At 42.6% G+C, this 22,805-nt stretch overlaps 1 protein-coding gene across 1 annotated transcript in view; it reads right to left on the reverse strand.

Annotated features, from left to right (window-relative positions):
- dym (dymeclin) overlaps positions 1-22,634 on the reverse strand; it is a 73,407-nt gene extending 50,773 nt beyond the window's left edge. The window contains exons 1-8 of the mRNA XM_063011032.1: positions 22,554-22,634; positions 17,460-17,658; positions 15,852-15,904; positions 15,542-15,635; positions 15,024-15,157; positions 12,243-12,315; positions 6,348-6,473; positions 2,877-3,016 (exon numbers count right to left, since the gene is read on the reverse strand). Of these exons, the coding sequence (XP_062867102.1) occupies positions 2,877-3,016; positions 6,348-6,473; positions 12,243-12,315; positions 15,024-15,157; positions 15,542-15,635; positions 15,852-15,904; positions 17,460-17,599 (760 nt within the window). The 5' untranslated portion in view covers positions 17,600-17,658; positions 22,554-22,634. The remainder of the gene's footprint in view (positions 1-2,876; positions 3,017-6,347; positions 6,474-12,242; positions 12,316-15,023; positions 15,158-15,541; positions 15,636-15,851; positions 15,905-17,459; positions 17,659-22,553) is intronic.
- Between the last annotated feature and the right edge of the window lie 171 nt (positions 22,635-22,805).

The following is a 22,805-nucleotide window of genomic DNA, read 5'->3' on the forward strand; positions in this document are numbered from 1 at the left end:
GCCAATCTTTCCTTCTTTCCTGCATTTTAAATGGTTTGTTTATTATTTAGGCATTAAAACAGCATAATGCAGATTTGTTTGCGTGTGTGTGTGTTATTGATGACAGGACGTGAGAGTGTATTCGCAGGTCCGTCATTACAAAATCTATACATTTATATTTAATCATACACTGAGTACATATGATATCGAACAGCGTGTACTATAAAATTTGAGATCCTTTTGGACATGGCAGTCGTATCTATCCAAACAAACCCGCAGCACAATCAGGAGGGTAAAAATGTCAAGGATCTTTCTTTTGAATCTTTCTGAATCCGCTGTGTATGTACACTGTGGACAGCTTTGCTTCACTGGACGACAGGTGTTGTCATATCATCAGCCTGACAGCTCGGCGGTAGTTGTGGTTGTGCTCGAACCCACAACCTTTCAAACAACAGGCTTTACTTTTAACTAATCCCCCAGTGGCCCCCTTTCGTGAATCTATTTCAGTCGTCTGTTCATATTGTCAGAAATGACAAAACATCATTTATTGCTATCCCATCACGTATGCGGTGAAATCCCTGCGGTTACTCAACACGTGCGGATCTGAGTCGGGGATTTTTTCGTCCGGCCTCGAGCTTCCAGCCTGACCGTTTGGGCTCAGCGGCGTTCGGAAACAGGATCAGCTCTGGCATTCGGTGTGGGGAATTCCGTCTGGAAGCGGTCTGGGATCAGGGACAGGAATAGGAGCTGGCGGAAGAGGAAGGAACGCGATGCGACAGCGATGCCGAGGGTTCGTGTCTCCGTTCGGCCTGTCTGGGTTCGTCGTCAGACAATAAGGACGTGTCGTCTAGATTCCACGGCATGACTCACACGCCAGCGCCACACACACACACACACACACCTGTTGAGTCAGAGAGCTTAATAATCTCATTAGCGCTCTGTCTGCACCCATCTGAGGTGTCGCAGGATACGACCGAAACATCCGCTCTGTCTGTACAGAAGAAGAAGATGAAAAGCTCGCAGCCCGTTCGGTCCCTTCCTGCCGTTACGAACGCTGTACTGAGAGCGTTTATGTAATGCTCATTTATAGGACCGGTTAGTCACTAAGGTGTTACGTCCTGCGTTACACACCGATCAGCCATAACATTAAAACCACTTCCTTGTTTCTACACTCATTGTCCATTTTATCAGCTTATCAGTGAGTGGACACGGAGTTTTTAAATACCGTGTCCACTCACTGTCCACTCTATTTAGTTGATTCACCTCGTAGATGTAAAGTCAGAGACGATCATGCATCTATCGCTGCTGTTTGAGCTGGTCATCTTCTAGACCTTCATCAGTGGTCACAGGACGCTGGATATCTTTGGTTGGTGGACTATTCTCAGTCCAGCAGTGACAGTCAGGTGTTTAAAAACTCCAGCAGCGCTGCTGTGTCTGATCCACTCATACTAGCACAGCACACACTAACACACCACCACCATGTCAGTGTCACTGCAGCACCATCTAAATAATACCTGCTCTGTGGTGGTCCTGTGGGGGTCCTGACCATTGAAGAACAGCTTGAAAGGGGGCTAACAAAGCATGTAGAGAAACAGATGGACTACAGTCAGTAATTGTAGAACTACAACATGCTCCTATATGGTAAGTGGAGCTGATAAAATGGACAGAGTGTAGAAACAAGGAGGTGGTTTTAATGTTATGGCTGATCGGTGTATATGCAGTATGATTGGCCACTGTTTGTGGTAGAGCGAAATGACCGGACTAAGTAGGTGGGGTCTTCAAATGCTGTGCAAGGACCCTGGTTGCAGAACAGAGGACGGATCAGAGTCACTTTGAGACAAGAGGAAACAAAGAGCTCCGCCCGAGCCACGGAAAAGAGTCCCGTCGTGTTTTATCCACACTTTTACTTCCTTCCGGTTCTGTTTGAACATTCTTGTCATCCTCGTCCAATCACGTGGCTCGTATTGGAACGGGGAGCAGGTACTCCGGGAACGGTGTTTGATCAGAAGCCAGTATTCATGACCTGTTTGACCGTCCAGTTCAGACAGTGAGGAGTGTCTGTCTGGGGTTGGTTTCATAATCTGTGTTCTGGAACGTGTTCTCGGAAACATCGGACGGTCAGAAACGCCCCCTCTAGGGCAGCTGTAGCCTAGCGGTTAAGGTACTGCACTAGTAATCGAAAGGTCACTGGTTCAAGCCCTATTACTGCCAGGCTGCCACTGTTGGGCCCTTGAGCAAGGCCCTTAACCCTCAATTGCTTAGACAGTATTCTGTCACAGTATTGTAGGTCCACTTGGATAAAAGCGTCTGCTAAAACGTTCTATTATACTGTGACCCTGACCAGAATAAAGCAGTGTGTGTGTGAGACATAAAAATGAAATGATGTGTGTGTGTGTGTGTGTGTGTGCCCTGACTCTGAACCCTGACCGCCCATCTGAGACACAGACAAACAGAAAGGAATCCAGAGAAAGATTCTGGCGGTGGAGGTGATGGACGGATAACGAGGTGAGAAGGAACAGCTGAATTGATCTCGGCGTGTTTGGTACGAGATGTTATATAACGAGCGACGCCACGTACAGAAATATTTAGGACATTTTGTTTTATTATTTCCACCCGACACGTTAAATACACTACATGGACAAAAGTACTGGGACGTCACTTCTAATGATTGAATAAATGTCTTTTTTAGCCACAACAGTTGCTAAGACATGTAATAAATCAGTAATATAAATGACAATAAATATATATTTTTGTTTATGCATTTTTCAGTTGCCCGATTGCGTCATGCGTCAGGTTTCCCAAACATCCTTATGGGAAAAAATACCTAGAAACTCGACGTCTTTTTAACTTAATGCCACAGCAGGCTACGTGTTATTCTGTGTGTCTGTGTTACTCACTCGCCACCCCCGATGCCAGGCCGTACAGCAGCCCTCCTCCGTCACCCTGTGGCTGGAAGATGTGTGCAGCGGGAGGACACTTTTCCTGCCGGATGAAGTTATAAAGAAGCGTCTTCACCAGACGACTGGTCAGACACACACTAGAGACACAGAAAAAGACCCGGTACATAAATACAATAAATAATAAATTGGAAAGCGATACAGGTGTAAGGCCTGAGAGCATTAGAGGCGAGTTTAGTCAGCTTACCAGATCTGTAGATATATACTGAGGCGTCTGCTTTTTAGCTTTAAATGTTAAAGTTGTTAAAATGTCTGGTTGGAGTACACTTGGTTTGGTTAGGCTGGTGAAAATTGGGTCTATTACATGACTATAAGAACACGAGCATGTTTCCACATGCACAGTCCAAAATCCTGTGAAAAGCCTGGCTGGAATAGCAATAGGGTGTTTTGTCCATGTTTTATGACCAACTAGCTAAGGGTCAAGTGTCCACATACAGCAAACTAAGCTTTCAGAGTTCTGATTATTTTTTATCCATAATTTAGGTGGTGATCATACTATAGGGTTGCTTCTCAGCGACAGGGACAGGCAGACTGTTAAGAACTGAGGGATGGATAAAACAGGAACCTTATAGGAGAAAACCTCCCTCAGATTTCACACAAGTTTACACTGAGGACATAAGTGCCATTAAGTACTGGTCAGCTTAGTTTTCAAGTTTATTGTAACATAAATCTTACCAGCACTTGATGATTAATCTTGTGCTTAAGCGGCACAGTGATGAACCTCAGCCCATCCTTGTGACCTTTCCTCTATACATTTTATATAGTCTAAACCAGGATTTTCAAACCTTGGGTCACGACTAAAAAAAAAACTGGTTGCAGAGAACCTAATAATAATTAAATAATGAATTTTAACAGGTACATAAACTAAAATAATAAAAATTACTAAAAAATAAAAGTGTACTTGTACACGTACGTCCCCATGTGGAAGCTTTATGTTACATCTTGTGAACCAGTGGTCCCCAACCTTTTTTGCACCACGGACCGGTTGCATATAAGACATAATTTCATGGATCGGTGGGGGCGGGAGGATTTAAAATAGAATAACTTTACTGCTCACAAATGATGGAAAATCAGTGTGAAGCCTGAGCCTTTTTTGCTGCAACGAGACACTCCCACCTAGTGGTGATAGGAGACAATAACACAATTATTTATTCTTTCTGTGCGACCCGGCAATAAATGACCCACGGACCCCCAGGGGTTGGAGACCACTGTTTTAATCCACAGTGGGACCAGATTGCCACTTTGTATTTTGTTTTGATGCGTCGTTTTTGTTGCCGGGTTCGCGGTAAAAATCACGGACAAAATGTGGATCGCTTGAAAACTAATTTGGTCTAAACCCTTGTCTAAACTGACCCTTTTCCAAGCTACAGGGTTAACGGTCTTCCCTGCGTGACCCGGCTCAATAAAACCAGACATCCAGCCACATAAAGTCCATTACACCACTTTTAAACCAAATCAGTCAGACGGACTACACAACTCCGCCAACTCCGCCTTTTACACAGTTACACAACTCACGGTTACACAATTCACCACACCAAATCCGAGTATTTACGACTGTGTGCAAGCGGCTGTATTAACAGTGTTCTCGCAACAGAGGTTCCTGCTCCAAGTCTTGCATGAAACCGAGTCAGAGCTTCCTGATGGACCACTGGTGACCGGCTCTCCTGTGGGCTGAATCTTGGCGGGCAGCTTTTCACCAAATGTGGGAACAATTCTGAGAAACCAGCGACTGGATCCTGCTCCTGCCAGTGGCAAAAGGTTCCCAGCCCAATGAGAAACTAGTTCTCGCTTTTAGAACCTACATATTTGACTCATGGCTTTTTGGCTGCACCTCAGTGTCTTAAAATAACCTCCATCCTCTAGTACCTTAGGTAAATAATGTTTTAAAGGTTTACGGTCTGAATGCTTAAGCGTATAACCTGCTAGAAATTCATCCGAGCCCCTTCCCCTGAAAACCGCACTTCATACAAGGTCCGGCGCATCTACAGTTCACTCCCGACTATAAAATGAAAGCAAACGAGGTTTAAAAGGCGGTACGGTCCGGCGTAAGTCCGGCTTCAGACTGCAGCAGAGAGAGTGAACGCAGAGCAGAGCGGACTTTGCTGACTGAGCTCTAGGAGGTGAACTTCAAGGCCAATAAAACAATGCTAATGAGACCCGTGCATGAACTTCAGGAGGAACAGCTGCTGAATTAATGAAGCCGCTCATTTCCATTCCGAAATGCAGGATCCTGTCGATGGCAGTCTGCCTCCGACTGTAAGTAGGCACGGGACGTTAGACGCTGGCGCTACGGCAAGGTCACCTGAGCAAAAGTAAACTCCGGGCCCACACACACGCACACCGAAGCTACTGTATGAACTCGTGTTCCATCACAAATACAGCTGGATTTAAACCCACATTCCATATGTGGATCATTTATTTATGGACACATTTACGAATAAATAAAATAAGCTCCTGCTTTTGCTGTTAGTCAAGATTGTGAATTGTTCTTAGGCTTGGTGCAGTTTGTGTGAAAGAAGCCTTATACAGACATACACTGATCAGCCATAACATTAAAACCACCTCCTTGTTTCTACACTCACTGTCCATTTTATCAGCTCCACTTACCATATAGAAGCACTTTGTGGTTCTACAATTACTGACTGTAGTCCATCTGTTTCTTTGCATGATTTGTCAGCCCCCTTTCACCCTGTTCTTCAATGGTCAGGACCCCCACAGGACCACCACAGAACAGGTATTATTTAGGTGGTGGATCATTCTCAGCACTGCAGTGACACTGACATGGTGCTGGTGTGTTAGTGTGTGTTGTGCTGGTGCTGCTGGAGTTTTTAAACACCTCACTGTCACTGCTGGACTGAGAATAGTCCACCAACCAAAAATATCCTGCCAACCGCATCCTGTGACCACTGATGAAGGTCTAGAAGATGACCGACTCAAACAGCAGCAATAGATGAGCAATCATCTCTGACTTTACATCTACAAGGTGGACCGACTAGGTAGGAGTGTCTAATAGAGTGGACAGTGAGTGGACACGGTATTTAAAAACTCCAGCAGCACTGCTGTGTCTGATCCACTCATACCAGCACAACACACACTAACACACCACCACCATGTCAGTGTCACTGCAGTGCTGAGAATCATCCACCACCTAAATAAGACCTGCTCTGTGGGGGTCCTGACCACTGAAGAACAGCATGAAAGCAGGTTAACAAAGCATGTACAGAAACAGATGGACTACAGTCAGTAATTGTAGAACTACAAAGTGCTTCTATATGGTAAGTGGAGCTGATAACATGGACAGTGAGTGTAGAAACAAGGAGCTGGTTTTAATGTTATGGCTGATCAGTGTACAACTGGACTATGGTGGTTCAGGTCCATGCCCGAAATGTAAAAAGTCACAGACATACTCACCATCTGCCTCTGGTTAGGCACCGGTAGACGATCCCGTCCCTCAGAATGTCTTTGTGGAAGAGCTGATAGGACAGAAGCACGAGCAAGGTGGTCACGGACTCGAACAGGATGCTGTAGGTGATGTCCCTGGAGGAACGGGCACAAAGAGGAAGCAATAAGAGAAAAGGCTGCGGTGGCACTCTGGCAGGAAGCTATAAATCACCGGAGACACAAAATAACGGCAGAATTAGAGAGTCAAGGTGCGACGCTGGTCCATCAGGTCCCGTTCAATCAAAACAAACTGTTCAGTATGAGAAATAAACCCAAATAAACTGAACTGTAGAGGAGGAAAACATGTTATTCAGATTTCAGCGTGCAATTAGCTCACAGTGACAGGTTATTGTGTTCGAGCTGGAGTGAACTCTCTGACCCTGGCATCACTTTCACTCTCAGAGCGCTCACTCATTGTTCGACGTTTCCTTCCGCTTATGCCACTTCCACTCGGCACAAGTCCTTCAAATGTTATGGATTTATGCACACACGCAATCAAAACAGGGGCTGTCGGTGTCCATACTCGTACACACACCACATCAGGCCCTCAATACATAACGTGATACGCGATACCCCCCGAAAAACATGTGCAAACTTGGCAACACCTGCAAAAAAATCAAGGACGATTCATTGTGACCACACAGCAAAATAACGTCTACATGAAATTAAAATGACTACATTTATATTTTCGACATTTAGGAGACGCTTTTATCCAAAATGACTTACAGTACTGTCACAGTATAGTGTCTAAGCAATTTAGGGTTAAGGGCCTTGTTTAAGGGCCCAACAGTGGCAACCTGGCAGTGGTGGGACTTGAACCAGTGACCTTTTGATTGCTAGTCCAGCACCTTACCTGCTAGACTACAACTGACCACTACCTCACTGGTAGTTTTTCATTCATTCATTCATTCTTTGTCTGTTTTACCACCACTTTATCCTGGTCAGGGCCGCGGTGGGTCTGATTCACTGGGCGAAAGACAAAAAACACCCCGGACAGGTCACCAGTCCATCACAGGGTGCACACACACATACACACACTTACACCTAGACCAGTTTATTAGTAGCTCTAATTAACCGGACTGCATGTCTTTGGACTGTGGGAGGACTCACGCAGACACAGGGAGAACATGCAAATCCACACTGAAAAGACCCGAAACCCTCCACCTGTGAATCGAACCCAGGCAACTGAGCCAACGTGCCACTAGAGGGGAACTTAAAATGCAGATTGTCTTCTAATCCTAAATCCTAATCCTGATTAAAACCATGTGAAATAAATTTGCCTTTCTGAGCTGATATCAGAGTAAAGTTTGACGCAAAGCAAACCAAAGCCTTGGTTAAAATGTGCCAATTTATTGTTATTAATTAAGGATCGAGACTTTTCTTTTTAATCTACAGTAAACACTGTACACATGAATGTCCTAACTGTTTTTATTTTTTTATCTTGGAAGCTCCCGTATGTGGGTCATTCTGTCAATCATTCTGTTTCGCAAACCTGATTTGCCACCACCTCTGTTTTTAAGCCGTTCCTGGAGCAAACCACTTTATTTTATTTTTCCTAATCCATATCCTTTTGGATACGTGCAAAACTCTGATTTCCTACAAACACATTTAGGAGATTATTGAGACTGGTGTGTGACTCTCTGTGCACGATACGGATCTCCATATGAACCCACGCTGAGCAGGTGAAAAAGAAGCGAACGCCTAATGCACACGTGTCGCAGAAGCCGTGTGTTAGGTACGGCCCCCCTCGGCCAGAATCGGAGGTCTGCAGCAGGATTAGGATTGGGATGCGACCAGATTGGGAGGAAATTGGAGCGGGGTGGACAACAAGCGGAACAGAAGCAATTTCAGTAAATCAGGCCACAAATGTATTAGTTACGAGTTTGTGTAACTACTCAGCTAACAGTTCGATCAGAGTAAGTCTACAACTGATCAAACCACTCCAGTTTAATCCCACGTCAGCAAAGAAAGCAAATCTAACGAGCCATCAGATCTAACCACGGCCGAGCCAAAACCACCGCACAATTCCACATTCGTCCCGGCCACTAAACTGGCAGGAGCAGTCAGTTACTGACATTAATTGGCAGTTAGCACCGCGCACAAGGAGTCAAATGAACCACTAAATGACTTTGTGGCTTGCTTTAATTACGATCGAGTCAGCTTTAATGCTGGCGCAAGGGGCTGTTGCCAGACGCGGCCTCGTGTTCGATAGATTCCGCCGTCCGCAGAAGCGATGCAGGACCGGCAAACAAAGCAATTACGAGGAGGAGTCCGGCGTTAGACTGCAGACGCCAGGCTGGGATTGCTAAACACACGACTGAGGCCAGAAAATACAGAATAAACAGGAATAGAGGAAGGTTAGAGAGGAGGAAGAGTGATTGTTTAACAGACGCTTGGTCTGAGAGATTAAACTGATCTGCTTAAAGAAAAACAAAAAACAACCAACCAAGTAAATATAGTGCTTGTATTTTTCTTTAGCTTCCACTGTTCCAGCTTCTTAATGTTGGGAATGATTCTTATTGCATGCCAGATGCAGAAACTCACGGTTTTTATGCATGTTTAATGCATTTTGAAAGCCATTTAAAATGTTACACTATACTGAGAACACATTACACACCAAGACACAGTCATGTCTGTATGTAGATGCCTGACTGGCTGATAGCACCGCTGCAGATTCAAACCCTGAATCCCAGCAGTAGTGATTATCACCTGTAATTCTTTCTTTTGTGATTATAATTATTAGTAGTAGTAGCAGCAGTGGTGATAACATTTATATCTATTCCATGTTAAATGCTTTTACTTAAGTAATTTATCTGGGAGGAGATAAAGTCCCAGATCACTTTGCTGGACGCCACTGACACCGGTAACACCACTAACACCCTGGACTACACACTGGACCTACTGTATTATTTATTTATTTATTACAATTTATTATCATTTGCATCTGCACTTTACATAAACTGTCTATCTCATACATATATGCACAATCATATACCCAGTAAGACCCTATGTATAGTTATTTATTTTACATATCTATATTATTATTATATTTATTATTATTACTATTATTATTATTATTATTTTATTGTCATTAATATTATTATCATTATATTTATTATTAATATTACTTTATTTTATATACCTAGCTACCCCCCTGCTTATGCATATTATTATTTTTTTTATTTATAATTATTATTTTATTTATTATTATTACTATTATTATTTTTTATTATTACATTTACATTTTCAGCATTTAGCAGACGCTCTTATCCAGAGCGACTTACAGAAGTGCTTCTATAGTGAACATTTCATTTCTCAAGTTTAGGAAAACAACAGTCAAAGAACACAAATCTGCTAAAACCTGTTAGAACCAAAGTGTTTTTTTTGTTTTTTTTAGAAATGGAAAAGAATGGAACAAAATGTTAGTAAATAAGTACAAGTCAGCCTAAGTGTTTAGTAAAAAGGTGGGTTTTTAATCGTTTTTTAAGGACAGGGGTTTTTAATCGTTTTTAATACTATTATTATCATTATTTTATTTATTATTATTAATATGATTATTTTTTTATTTATTATTAGTAATATGATTATTATTATTATTAATATTTTACATACTTAGCTATCCCCTTTTATGCTTATTATTATTATTATGCATATATTACTATGTGTATAGACCTAATACCGTATCTGTCTATCTAATATTTGTTTCATGCTGTAAACTATATTTGTTATTGCTGCCTTTATTCAGACGTAAAACCTCCGAAGTTAAAGGGTGACAGGTTACCCCGACTCGGTGTCTGATCCGATCTTAAGAATGTAAAGGACTGACGGAGTTCCTGTAAACATTTCCGTCGCTCTCCAACAGCAGCTCGATAACAACACAACAACCCACGACAGAACGGTGAGTGAAAGCAGCTGGAATTCAGACTGAACGTGGTTCGAGGAGGAAATCAGAAACATGGCAACAAAACGGAAATGAAAACAACACCACTCTGAAACATGAACAATAAAGTGTCAGCGTTCAGGAATCACACAAGCAGAGCTCACGACTGAGCCAGAGAAAATAAAACACACTGGGCTGATGTCTGTCCTCACAGAATAATAAAAATGTGTTTCATTTTCATGTGTTTCATGCCTGTGGCAGCCGAGTCCAGCTCTCGAGACTCTCCCGTCCCCTGTTAGCGGCCTGCCTCCGTCTCACTCCGCTGCATGTGGAGTATCTACTCGTCTTAGGTTTGGATATGACGCATGGAGCTCCCAGGCGAGCTTTCACAGCTGTGGCCCCCTGCAGTGGCCCCCTGCAGTGCTTGATTTTAGTGGTGCTGTCATGTGTATTTTGTGTGATTATTTTTAAAGGGAATTGGCACCCATGAAGCGTCTCTTCTGAGCGCCAGAATTCATGTCTGGAAAAAAAATGATAAGATTTAATGTCGGATGTGATGGTCAGCGGCTCTCCTCGATCACGGTGGGGGTCTGATGAGGTGGAGAAAGTTCCCATTGGGGAACTGGACGCTACTAGATCAGGAGGAAAAGGGGTAATGAGTTTTGCGTCTCTGTAAATCCATGTGTGTCAAGGAGGACGGGTGCTAGTCTGCAGTCCTCCTCAGCTCATCCTTAACTAATAGGAGCAGATTAAACCAGATATTTAACTTGCAAAATGATGCCAAATATGGCATTAATAATTAACGTTAGGGTTATCAGCCGAGCCTAACGACTGGCTGGCTAAAAAACTGTAAGTCAGTTCTCAACACAACCCTCCTGCCCTTGTTCCCTCGATCAGCCCGGCTGCACTCAGTCCATCACAGACGTTTTATATCTCCACGCACAACCGACCACGCTTCTCCGGGGAACAGACGCCTGAAGGATGAAGCTCTCAGTGCGGTCGGGAGCGGTCCATCCGTTCAGTCATGTGCTAGACACGGAGTCACTGGAGGGTCAGCGTGATATATCAGGACCTTTATGTTGGACGTGTTCAGCAGGCGTGTAAAAAGCACTCGTTCACAGGCTGGAGGTAAAAGCTGGATGAATCCAACTCTTCCTTTGTCTCCTAATACCAGGGCATGGGTGTCCAAGGAGGTGCTGTGTACATGCTGCATTACAGGAACTAATTCAGCAGACAGGTATGCATGCAGGAACCAATCTGTACATCAAGAATGCAGCTCTGTACACTTCGAATCTCAGCTCTGCTACCGGCAGACCGGGCACCTATACAGGCGATGATTGGCTTGTCTGAGAGTGGGGATTTTTCATATGTGCTGAAACTACGACCTCTACTGGCTGATCAATGGCTCCTCAGTGGAAATCTGTGTGTGATACGGATCTCCAATGAGATCTATTAGGGTAGTCTAAACGCCATGACTGCTGAAACTACGACCTCTGCTGGGATAATGGAGATCTGTGTGTGAAACAGTTCCCCATAGAGTTTAATTAAGGTCAGTTTAGGGACAGTGGTACTCTAGTGGGTAGAGCTTTGGGTTGTCGGATGGAAGGTTGTGGGTCCAAATCCCATGCAGCCATACAGCTCCATCCGTAGATTATTATTATCAGACCTCGGCCAGGAGATTCGCAATAGTGCTTCTACTATTTTCCTGGATTAAGAAATGCCAACCATTTGGTGAACTGAATGCCGAGTGCATGATGGGAAACTGTGTGTGTGTGACTCAGAACACACTTATTCACTGACCTTCACACACACACGAGTGCGAGACTGAGTGTACCTGCAACACCACAGACTGTCACCGTACACATTACTCACACTGTGAGAAAAGGAGAGAGGACAGAACCGCCTCGACGCATCGTGCCACATCCTGACATACCCACACTAACCCCAAACAAGATGAGGAGAAGAAACGAGAAGCCCTCACTCACAGCAGAGGCACCTCCACCATCAGATGAACCAGGTTACAGATCAGTTCCTCCAGAAGATCTTCGCCGCTCGTATCTGAAAACAGACAGAAATAATAAACAGGTTGGTTAACAGAGTCTCCACACCAGCAAGCGCTGGGCCGACGTGATTAAAGCTTTTGTTTTTCTTACACGTCTCAACCGCAGAACCACCGAAACATCTCCGGTTCTCACAAGTTCACAGCTGAAGTTGAAAGTTTACACACGCGTACTTCTGTTTTCCTGTAAGATCCTTTATCAGTTTTATTTCAATTTTTTACTCTATACTTGCTTATCAGCTATTTATGGCAGGACCGGTTGTTATTTTATTAGTATTTATTAGTGTATGACTATTTGATTTAAAGTTGTTTCGTTCAGATGTTAGATACAGTGTATCACGAAAGTGAGTACACCCCTCACATTTCTGCAAATATTTCATTATATCTTTTCATGGGACAACACTATAGACATGAAACTTGGATATAACTTAGAGTAGTCAGTGTACAACTTGTATAGCAGTGTAGATTTACTGTCTTCTGAAAATAACTCAACACACAGCCATTAATGTCTAAATAGCTGCCAACATAAGTGAGTACACCCCACAGTGAACATGTCCAAATTGTGCCTAAAGTGTCAATATTTTGTGTGACCACCATTATTATCACTGCCTTAACCCTCCTGGGCATGGAATTCACCAGAGCTGCACAGGTTGCTACTGGAATCCTCTTCCACTCCTCCATTATGACATCACGGAGCTGGTGGATGTTAGACACCTTAAACTCCTCCACCTTCCACTTGAGGATGCGCCACAGGTGCTCAATTGGGTTTAGTCCATCACCTTTACCTTCAGCTTCCTCAGCAAGGCAGTTGTCATCTTGGAGGTTGTGTTTGGGGTTGTTATCCTGTTGGAAAACTGCCATGAGGCCCTGTTTTCGAAGGAAGGGGATCATGCTCTGTTTCAGAATGTCACAGTACATGTTGGAATTCATGTTTCCCTCAATGAACTGCAGCTCCCCAGTGCCAGCAACACTCATGCAGCCCAAGACCATGATGCTACCACCACCATGCTTGACTGTAGGCAAGATACAATTGTCTTGGTACTTCTCACCAGGGCGCCGCCACACATGCTGGACACCATCTGAGCCAAACAAGTTTATCTTGGTCTCGTCAGACCACAGGGCATTCCAGTAATCCATGTTCTTGGACTGCTTGTCTTCAGCAAACTGTTTGCTGGCTTTCTTGTGCGTCAGCTTCCTTCTGGGATGACGACCATGCAGACCGAGTTGATGCAGTGTGCGGTGTATGGTCTGAGCACTGACAGGCTGACCTCCCACGTCTTCAACCTCTGCAGCAATGCTGGCAGCACTCATGTGTCTATTTTTTAAAGCCAACCTCTGGATATGACGCCGAACACGTGGACTCAACTTCTTTGGTCGACCCTGGCGAAGCCTGTTCCGAGTGGAACCTGTCCTGGAAAACCGCTGTATGACCTTGGCCACCATGCTGTAGCTCAGTTTCAGGGTATTAGCAATCTTCTTATAGCCCAGGCCATCTTTGTGGAGAGCAACAATTCTATTTCTCACATCCTCAGAGAGTTCTTTGCCATGAGGTGCTATGTTGAATATCCAGTGGCCAGTATGAGAGAATTGTACCCAAAACACCAAATTTAACAGCCCTGCTCCCCATTTACACCTGGGACCTTGACACATGACACCAGGGAGGGACAACGACACATTTGGGCACAATTTGGACATGTTCACTGTGGGGTGTACTCACTTATGTTGCCAGCTATTTAGACATTAATGGCTGTGTGTTGAGTTATTTTCAGAAGACAGTAAATCTACACTGCTATACAAGCTGTACACTGACTACTCTAAGTTATATCCAAGTTTCATGTCTATAGTGTTGTCCCATGAAAAGATATAATGAAATATTTGCAGAAATGTGAGGGGTGTACTCACTTTCGTGATACACTGTACATGTTTTGTGATTTCAAGGAATTTTATTATTGTTTTTTATTTATCTTGGTTAAATATTTCCTCTAAAGTTTTGGATAAGGACGGTTGCATTACGAGGTTCACACAAAGTGGGGGGTCAAAAGATTATCAGTGATTCTTAGTGATTATGACTGACTGTAGCGGATCACTTCAGAGCTTTACATCACTAAGCTTTTTTTTTTTTTGCATTAACACTCGCCTCAAGTCCGATATGAAAAAGGTTTAAGTTCTATATCACTTTATTCTGGTCAGGGTCACGGTGGGTCTGGCTTCCTCTGAATCACTGGGTGCAAGGCAGTAACACACCCAGACAGGACGGCAATTTATCGTGGGGCCTCGGTCATTCCCATGTAGACACCTGACTGGACAACAGCACGGCTGAGGAGTCGAAGCTCGGATTCTAGTGGCCTTATTGCAATGTTTATTGTTTTTGAATAAGAGTTTCAGGACAAAACACTTGACTTATGATAATAAAACAGACAAAGATTTAAAAACTGACTGAAAAACAGTTTTTCACAAATTATGAATATTTTTGGCTGTATTTTTAATAATTTCAGTAAGTAATAAATCATCTGTCTTGTATAACAAGCACAGTTGGTCAGGATTGTGGTGGTTCTGGCCCCAAGCCCCTGATAATCATCAGGTCTGTGTAGGCAGTCGGCTGCTGATAGCACCGCTGAGATTGGAACCCGGGTCCCAGCAGAGGTGGACTAGCATATTAGATCCATATATAAACCACTTAGCCTAAATTCCAGTATTAGTGCTTTACCACAGGATCCTGGCGCCCTCGTCTGGTAGGTGAAGTGTAAGTGCAGCTCCTCCTCATTCATCTCCCTGATGAAGACTTTAAGCAGGCAGCGCACCAGAAACAGGGCATTGTGGGCCTGCCAGATAAACAGCTGACTGCACAGAGACACAGAGACACAGAGGAAGTTCTTTTGAGTAAGTAAACATGCTGATGTAAAAAGCAAACTGCCAGGAATTATCATTTCATACAGAACTTTATCAGCTCACTGTCTGCAAATTAATGACTGAAGGGCAGAAAGGAAGCACATGTTCAGCTTCCCTTAACCACCACACAAACTTACCTTCTTCTTTAGGTCTATTATTCCCCTTTTCATCCCAATCTAGTCGTATTCAATTGGAAACACAGACAGTTTCCATATTATATGTGAAATAGGCCATGACTCGGCAGCTCGGTGTGAATAAACCCTAAAAATATTGTTATTTGCCAACAAATCAATCACTATTATCCATCTTAACATCATGCACGACTTCTACACTCACTCTTGGCATTCGGTGGAGATCTTCAGCTCCTTCGTCCTCCCGAGAAAAACTCTCACCAAAGCGCCGAAGTTCCCTGACCTGGGATTGTTCTTAACTGTAGGAAACGGGAAATAAAAAAGCTCAGATTAAAATAATCACATGAATGCTGAGTGAACAAGAACAAAGCAGATCTGCAACACCGCAGACCTCGCTGTGACCCACCGGTAATTTACTGATTACATTTCATGTATTTAATGCTTCAATAAAGGCTTTAATCTGTTGTTTAATCACAAGGCAGGGCATCAAACCAATAGATGAATAGAAACCATACTTAAAGTTTTGGCCAGTGGGATGACCGCCTCCTCCAGGAGCTTGGCGTCGGCGCTGAAACGAAAAGGAGGAGAGAAAAAAACAGATGATTAAAAGAAGTTTAAAACCATCAGCTAATCAGAGGCAAGAGTGGAACTTGGAGGACTAGAGCAATTAGTAAACACTAAGCTACCGCTGCCCTAATAAACACTACGCCCTGGGTCATCCAACTGAACCTAAAGCTGACACACAAGCGTATAGACATGACGTCAAATCTAATGAACGCTTTTATACATATTAACCTTCATCCATCCAATAAAAGCACAAAAATCCCAATAAATGACCGAAAGGCAGTCTATAAATAGCTACTGATTTCAGGGGTTGCCAAATATCTACTATCTAATCTACTATCTTTTGATTTAGGCGTCCAAACTTTTGCATACAATGATACAACTAATGCTATAGTTTGTTTGTTTTTTGGTTTACAGTGGATTACGGGCGTGTGTATGTGCCAAAGCGGCAGATTTAAAGTCGTCAGGAACTTGGCAGGTTGGTACAAATACAAGCCTGGACCGGCAAATTCAAATCAGAACGTTTTTAAAAGCAGTCGGTTCAACTAGACAGCGCGATAAAAGCCACATGGAGCTAATCAAAGCCCCAAAGACATGCAGACATGCACATTACGATTTAAAAGCACACTGGCATGTCTTTTTAAATCAAAACAGTACACAGCGGGCACTGGTGCGCAGGGTCCGGCTCGTTCCTGTGGCAGCTACACTGACCTCCTCTCCTCTGTCCTGTCTCTCACCTTCAAACATCCAAGTGGAGAAGTGCAAGACACACATGTGGCGTTAAAATCAGGAGATAAAAGAGGAACCGAGAGGTGATGTTATTAAAGGGAAACATCACGTCACGTCATGCTCAGAAATATTCAGATTCAGTCAGGGTGTTTTTTTTTTTTCAAGGAGACTGGAAGGAAATGATTTCAGTTCATTAATCAATCATAATAAAGAGGAAAGCACTGATGTAATAAAAGACCTTTACGTGCACAGTAATACGTTTTAGGTGAACTTGTGTAATGACTTTAACCTGTTTCTCATCATGTGCTATAATACACACACAAGAAAATGACCTTCTGTAGTTTTAACCATAATTTATGGATGTTTTTCCTCTCTTCAGAAGGTGCTGAGACTTGCATGATGTAGCTGCCTGATTTTTCAATACGCCCAACTATAATATGGCTGTTTGATGCTGATGCGAATGCATGATCATTTTGATAATGTAATGAAGAAATAACACAGGATGTTAGACCTTTTTCACTGATTGCAGTGAGCTATTTTGCTACAGTACCAATAGTTCATCCTGATAACTAACTGAGCTAAACACAGTCAGGTTTAAATAATCACACACATACGACACTGAACGTACTGAAATGATTGTTTATTACTTTATATATTACATATTATTAGCTTAGTGCTTAGTGAACTGAACTAGGAATCCAAAAAGTGCTGGATCAAACCCCACTCAGCCAAGTTGGACCCCTGAGCAAGGCCCTTAACCCTCTACTTAAACAAAAAACAGATGCTTAAATCTGTGTGTGTGTGTGTGTGTGTGTGTGTGTTGCACCTACCTGCAGGAGGGGCTGGTAAAGGTGAAGGAGATGAGCTGGTTCCAGAACGGCTCGTTCTCCGAGATGGGCTCAGGACCAACCAGGGTGCGAATACTCTGACTCTCGGCCAGGTCGCTCACCTGGCTGGTGTTGGCACCCATTGCCCCCAAAAATCACGAGCCTGACTTCCTCAGGGCCGCATTACCTGCCGTTTCGACTCCTACAGAACAGAGCATTTACATTTATTTTAAACATAATAAAATGTCTTTTAATGGCAGGCTTAATAGAGACATGGACACGGGCATTAGTGACCATCTTGCAAACCGTTTCGTATGAGACTATCAGTGTTAATACGGCACTTACCTCACAGCCTGGGCAGCGGGTATAAATAAACATTGTTGAGATGCATAGTGCATTGACGCTGACCAGATCAGTGATGTTATCTTTTATTTTAAGGGCACTGCTTAGCATAATAGACAGGGTGCGTCATTTCAAGCAATGTCAATAAAGCCAGGCATTATTTAGGTAGCTGTGTTACGTACGTTTGCTCATGCTAGAACGATGATGACTTGAGCTTTTATGGAAGCTTGGAAACTATATTACCAGATTCCTTACTGATCTAAATACCACCCCATACAAAACAGGTAAAACAGATCGAGGAGCAATTATAATAATATGTTAATTAAATATCAACGAATGTGTAATAAGGTTAATGATCACACATCCATTTAAACAAAACCTGTCACACAGAAAGCAGAGGATGAACCTTTACCATCAATGCTGATATGTATTGCTATACCATAAACGACGACTATAAGGAAGAATGGACTCAAAGAATTCTCTTCTGCCCGATTGGAGTCATGTGTTTTACTGTACCGGCATGTGACCACCAGGTCATGTCATAAAAATGCAATTACCCTCACTGCCACTTCAAGTACAAAACCAAAAAAAGCACTTCAATTCCCCATGTACATCTACATTCATGTTACTTTATTTATCTGAATCCTTTAAGGAATGATGTCGATTAACGTAAGGACGTAAGTTGGGTTTAAAGGGATTCTTATGGTGGTTTAGTTGTCATACACGAATTTGCCATACTTCCAGATCCATTATGCCTGTTAACTGAGACAGGTGAACATCATGTACACACCTCTTAAACACACACAGGTTTAAATAATGCCTGGTCTGTAGTGTAGTGTTTGTCTAACACGTCCCCACCTTAAAGAAAACAGTCCCAGTTGGCTATTTTGCAATAGAAGAACAGACAGAACTGCCTGAGCTTTTAAAATTAGAAAAGAAATTTGAAAAACTGGACTAATAATGTCATTGTCAAACAAAAATTCAGGGGTTTTTGCATGACTGAATAAAACTACTGAAACCCTAAAGTCACAACAATCAGAAGGATTTTTAACTCACTATTTAAGAGATGCTTTTATATACATGTAAGGCAGAAGTAACTGGGACAGTACGGCAAAAGTCTTCTCCAATCGTTTTGGCTGGCATAATAAACCACTATCACAACATACACACTGTATATATACAATTTTCCCAGTTCCTCAACTGTAACATCCTCCACCATGATCGAGATCTCAGCAGTGGTGGGCTAGAACCTTAGACTTCTGCATCACCCTGAGCACCACTGTCTCAAATATTTGTGATGTTTACAAAAACAACACACATCTTGCATGCACACACAGCCTCTACGAATCAGAATCAGAATCAGAATCTTTTTATTCGCCAAGTAGCAGATGTACAAGGAATTTCTTTTGGTGCAGGTGTCAACATACATACAAGTTAAATAGTAAAAGGTACACTATATCTAAACGTATAATAAACAATAAACAATGTAGCAGCAGCATGAACAGTACAACATCGGGCAAAGTGTGCACTGACGGTACACTGACGGAGTAAGTAAAAAAAAAATAGAAAAGGTATCTTATATATATACAGTGTATCACAAAAGTGAGTACACCCCTCACATTTCTGCAGATATTTAAGTATATCTTTTCATGGGACAACACTGACAAAATGACACTTTGACACAATGAAAAGTAGTCTGTGTGCAGCTTATATAACAGTGTAAATTTATTCTTCCCTCAAAATAACTCAATATACAGCCATTAATGTCTAAACCACCGGCAACAAAAGTGAGTACACCCCTTAGTGAAAGTTCCTGAAGTGTCAATATTTTGTGTGGCCACCATTATTTCCCAGAACTGCCTTAACTCTCCTGGGCATGGAGTTTACCAGAGCTTCACAGGTTGCCACTGGAATGCTTTTCCACTCCTCCATGACGACATCACGGAGCTGGCGGATATTCGAGACTTTGCGCTCCTCCACCTTCCGCTTGAGGATGCCCCAAAGATGTTCTATTGGGTTTAGGTCTGGAGACATGCTTGGCCAGTCCATCACCTTTACCCTCAGCCTCTTCAATAAAGCAGTGGTCGTCTTAGAGGTGTGTTTGGGGTCATTATCATGCTGGAACACTGCCCTGCGACCCAGTATCTGGATGAAGGGGATCATGCTCTGCTTCAGTATTTCACAGTACATATTGGAGTTCATGTGTCCCTCAATGAAATGTAACTCCCCAACACCTGCTGCACCCATGCAGCCCCAGACCATGGCATTCCCACCACCATGCTTGACTGTAGGCATGACACACTTATCTTTGTACTCCTCACCTGATTGCCACCACACATGCTTGAGACCATCTGAACCAAACAAATTAATCTTGGTCTCATCAGACCATAGGACATGGTTCCAGTAATCCATGTCCTTTGTTGACATGTCTTCAGCAAACTGTTTGCGGGCTTTCTTGTGTAGAGACTTCAGAAGAGGCTTCCTTCTGGGGTGACAGCCATGCAGACCAATTTGATGTAGTGTGCGGCGTATGGTCTGAGCACTGACAGGCTGACCCCCCACCTTTTCAATCTCTGCAGCAATGCTGACAGCACTCCTGCGCCTATCTTTCAAAGACAGCAGTTGGATGTGACGCTGAGCACGTGCACTCAGCTTCTTTGGCCGACCAACGCGAGGTCTGTTCTGAGTGGAACCTGCTCTTTTAAAATGCTGGATGATCTTGGCCACTGTGCTGCAGCTCAGTTTCAGGGTGTTGGCAATCTTCTTGTAGCCTTGGCCATCTTCATGTAGCGCAACAATTCATCTTTTAAGATCCTCAGAGAGTTCTTTGCCATGAGGTGCCATGTTGGAACTTTCAGTGACCAGTATGAGAGTGTGAGAGCTGTACTACTAAATTGAACACACCTGCTCCCTATGCACACCTGAGACCTAGTAACACTAACAAATCACATGACATTTTGGAGGGAAAATGACAAGCAGTGCTCAATTTGGACATTTAGGGGTGTTGTCTCTTAGGGGTGTACTCACTTTTGTTGCCGGTGGTTTAGACATTAATGGCTGTATATTGAGTTATTTTGAGGGAAGAATAAATTTACACTGTTATATAAGCTGCACACAGACTACTTTTCATTGTGTCAAAGTGTCATTTTGTCAGTGTTGTCCCATGAAAAGATATACTTAAATATCTGCAGAAATGTGAGGGGTGTACTCACTTTTGTGATACACTGTATATACATAGAATAAAATAAACAAAATAGTATAACAATACGACTGGCTTTAATTACCACCGACAACCACCACCTCCCAATTGGTGTGTTCCCTTCACCGGAATCCAGTAGTCAACAGCACAAATCAAAACATACAGTACATGGAACAGTGGTCTCGTTTCAGTGTTGATATGAAAACCCAAACCCAACCAAACTCTGATCTAAGGTGGACATTAGTTGGGAAGGTCGGATATAATTCAAGAACAACTTCTTGCACTTTGAACTCCTCACAGTTAGAAAATTAACACATTCACCCCCTCTGGATTATTTATTACAATTTTGCCCAAAAACGTAACTGTTTTGGACGTGCTGCTTTACTATTTGAAACTGTCAGACACTTTATAATAGTGTACTTGACTGCCAGACTCACACATACATTCAATAGTATTTCCCACTGCATTTCTTTCTTTTATTTTAGAATAGAATTTAGGATACAGACTTGATACATCCCAATTCACACCTTGGCGCTGGAGTGATCGGTCGCCTGTTGCAGCAGCTCTCACCTACTTTGCTTTTTTGTGCTCTCTGTTGCTCTTTCTACTCTATTACTGTATAGATTATATGACACTTTTTTAATTGTATGGATTATAGTTGTCATTTGTCATACTACTTTATTTATTTTATTTTATTCTACTCTGTTTAACTGCATTTACTCTGTACTGGAGCTGCTGTAACACTCGAATTCCCCCCATGGCGATCAATAAAGGAGTCTTATCTTATCTCATGATCTTAAAATATAATTTTTAAATAGCATTCTAGTAAGGAAGCTGCAAACTTAATCTCCTTGTTCTTGTACACAAAGACCTTACAAATTTTTTTTTTTTATTGAATTCTAGTCTATTAAACTGGTCAGTCATGAATCAGAAGCTGCTGGAACATGAGTGATGTGTCCACAGTCAAGCAAGTTTAACACCACCATGAGCTTAGAGACTCTTGTCCAAGAATTAAAATAAAAATCAACAGTGAATGAAAGAAATAAAGGGAGAAAATGACACATAAGTAATTATACATGTACTATTGTTCTAGTGCTATTTCATACTCATCTGTCACCATGCTACTGCACCACATTTATAACTGATGTCTGCAGGTATTTCTCGTCTTAGCAAGCGATTCCCAATCAATGCATCAATTCATTAAAACATTTAACTGATACTTACAACCAAAATAATTACAGTTTTGTTGATTATGAAAGTTAAAATCATCTCATTACACAACACTGTCAGTGTCAGTGACAGGAGAGGGCCAGTCAGCTCCCTAAAAACTGCCTACAAAACGAACCCTGCTTGTTTAGCTAACGTTACTAAATCACGTAATACAGAATCTATATTTACTTTGTGTATTTTATTATTAAACAGGCTGTCCTATATAACAAGTCTAGTTTAGCTAATGTAGGCTAGTTGATACGTCAAGTGCGCAGATGACGGTAACTTTAGCTTTAGCTTAGCTTAGCTCGTTCACTTTAGCAGAATGAGCACAAGTGTTCACTCACCCGATAAACCTTAGCGGTGACAGTTCTCCTTATAAACGCGACTCGTATTCCGTTCACTTGTGGTTTAATTTCCTATCAAATTAAAATTAAAGAAGGACAAAAAACAAATCGGAATAAATATCTCTCCAGCTGAACTAAACTCCCACTGATAGCTCAAATTGATGTGATGTCCACGTCTCCGAGCGACCAAATACCTGCGTCCTAAATGCAGCCATGCACCCTACTACATATCCCCTACTCCCTACTCACTTA

This window comes from Trichomycterus rosablanca, chromosome 16 (assembly GCF_030014385.1).
Source record: "Trichomycterus rosablanca isolate fTriRos1 chromosome 16, fTriRos1.hap1, whole genome shotgun sequence".
NCBI lineage: Eukaryota > Metazoa > Chordata > Actinopteri > Siluriformes > Trichomycteridae > Trichomycterus > Trichomycterus rosablanca.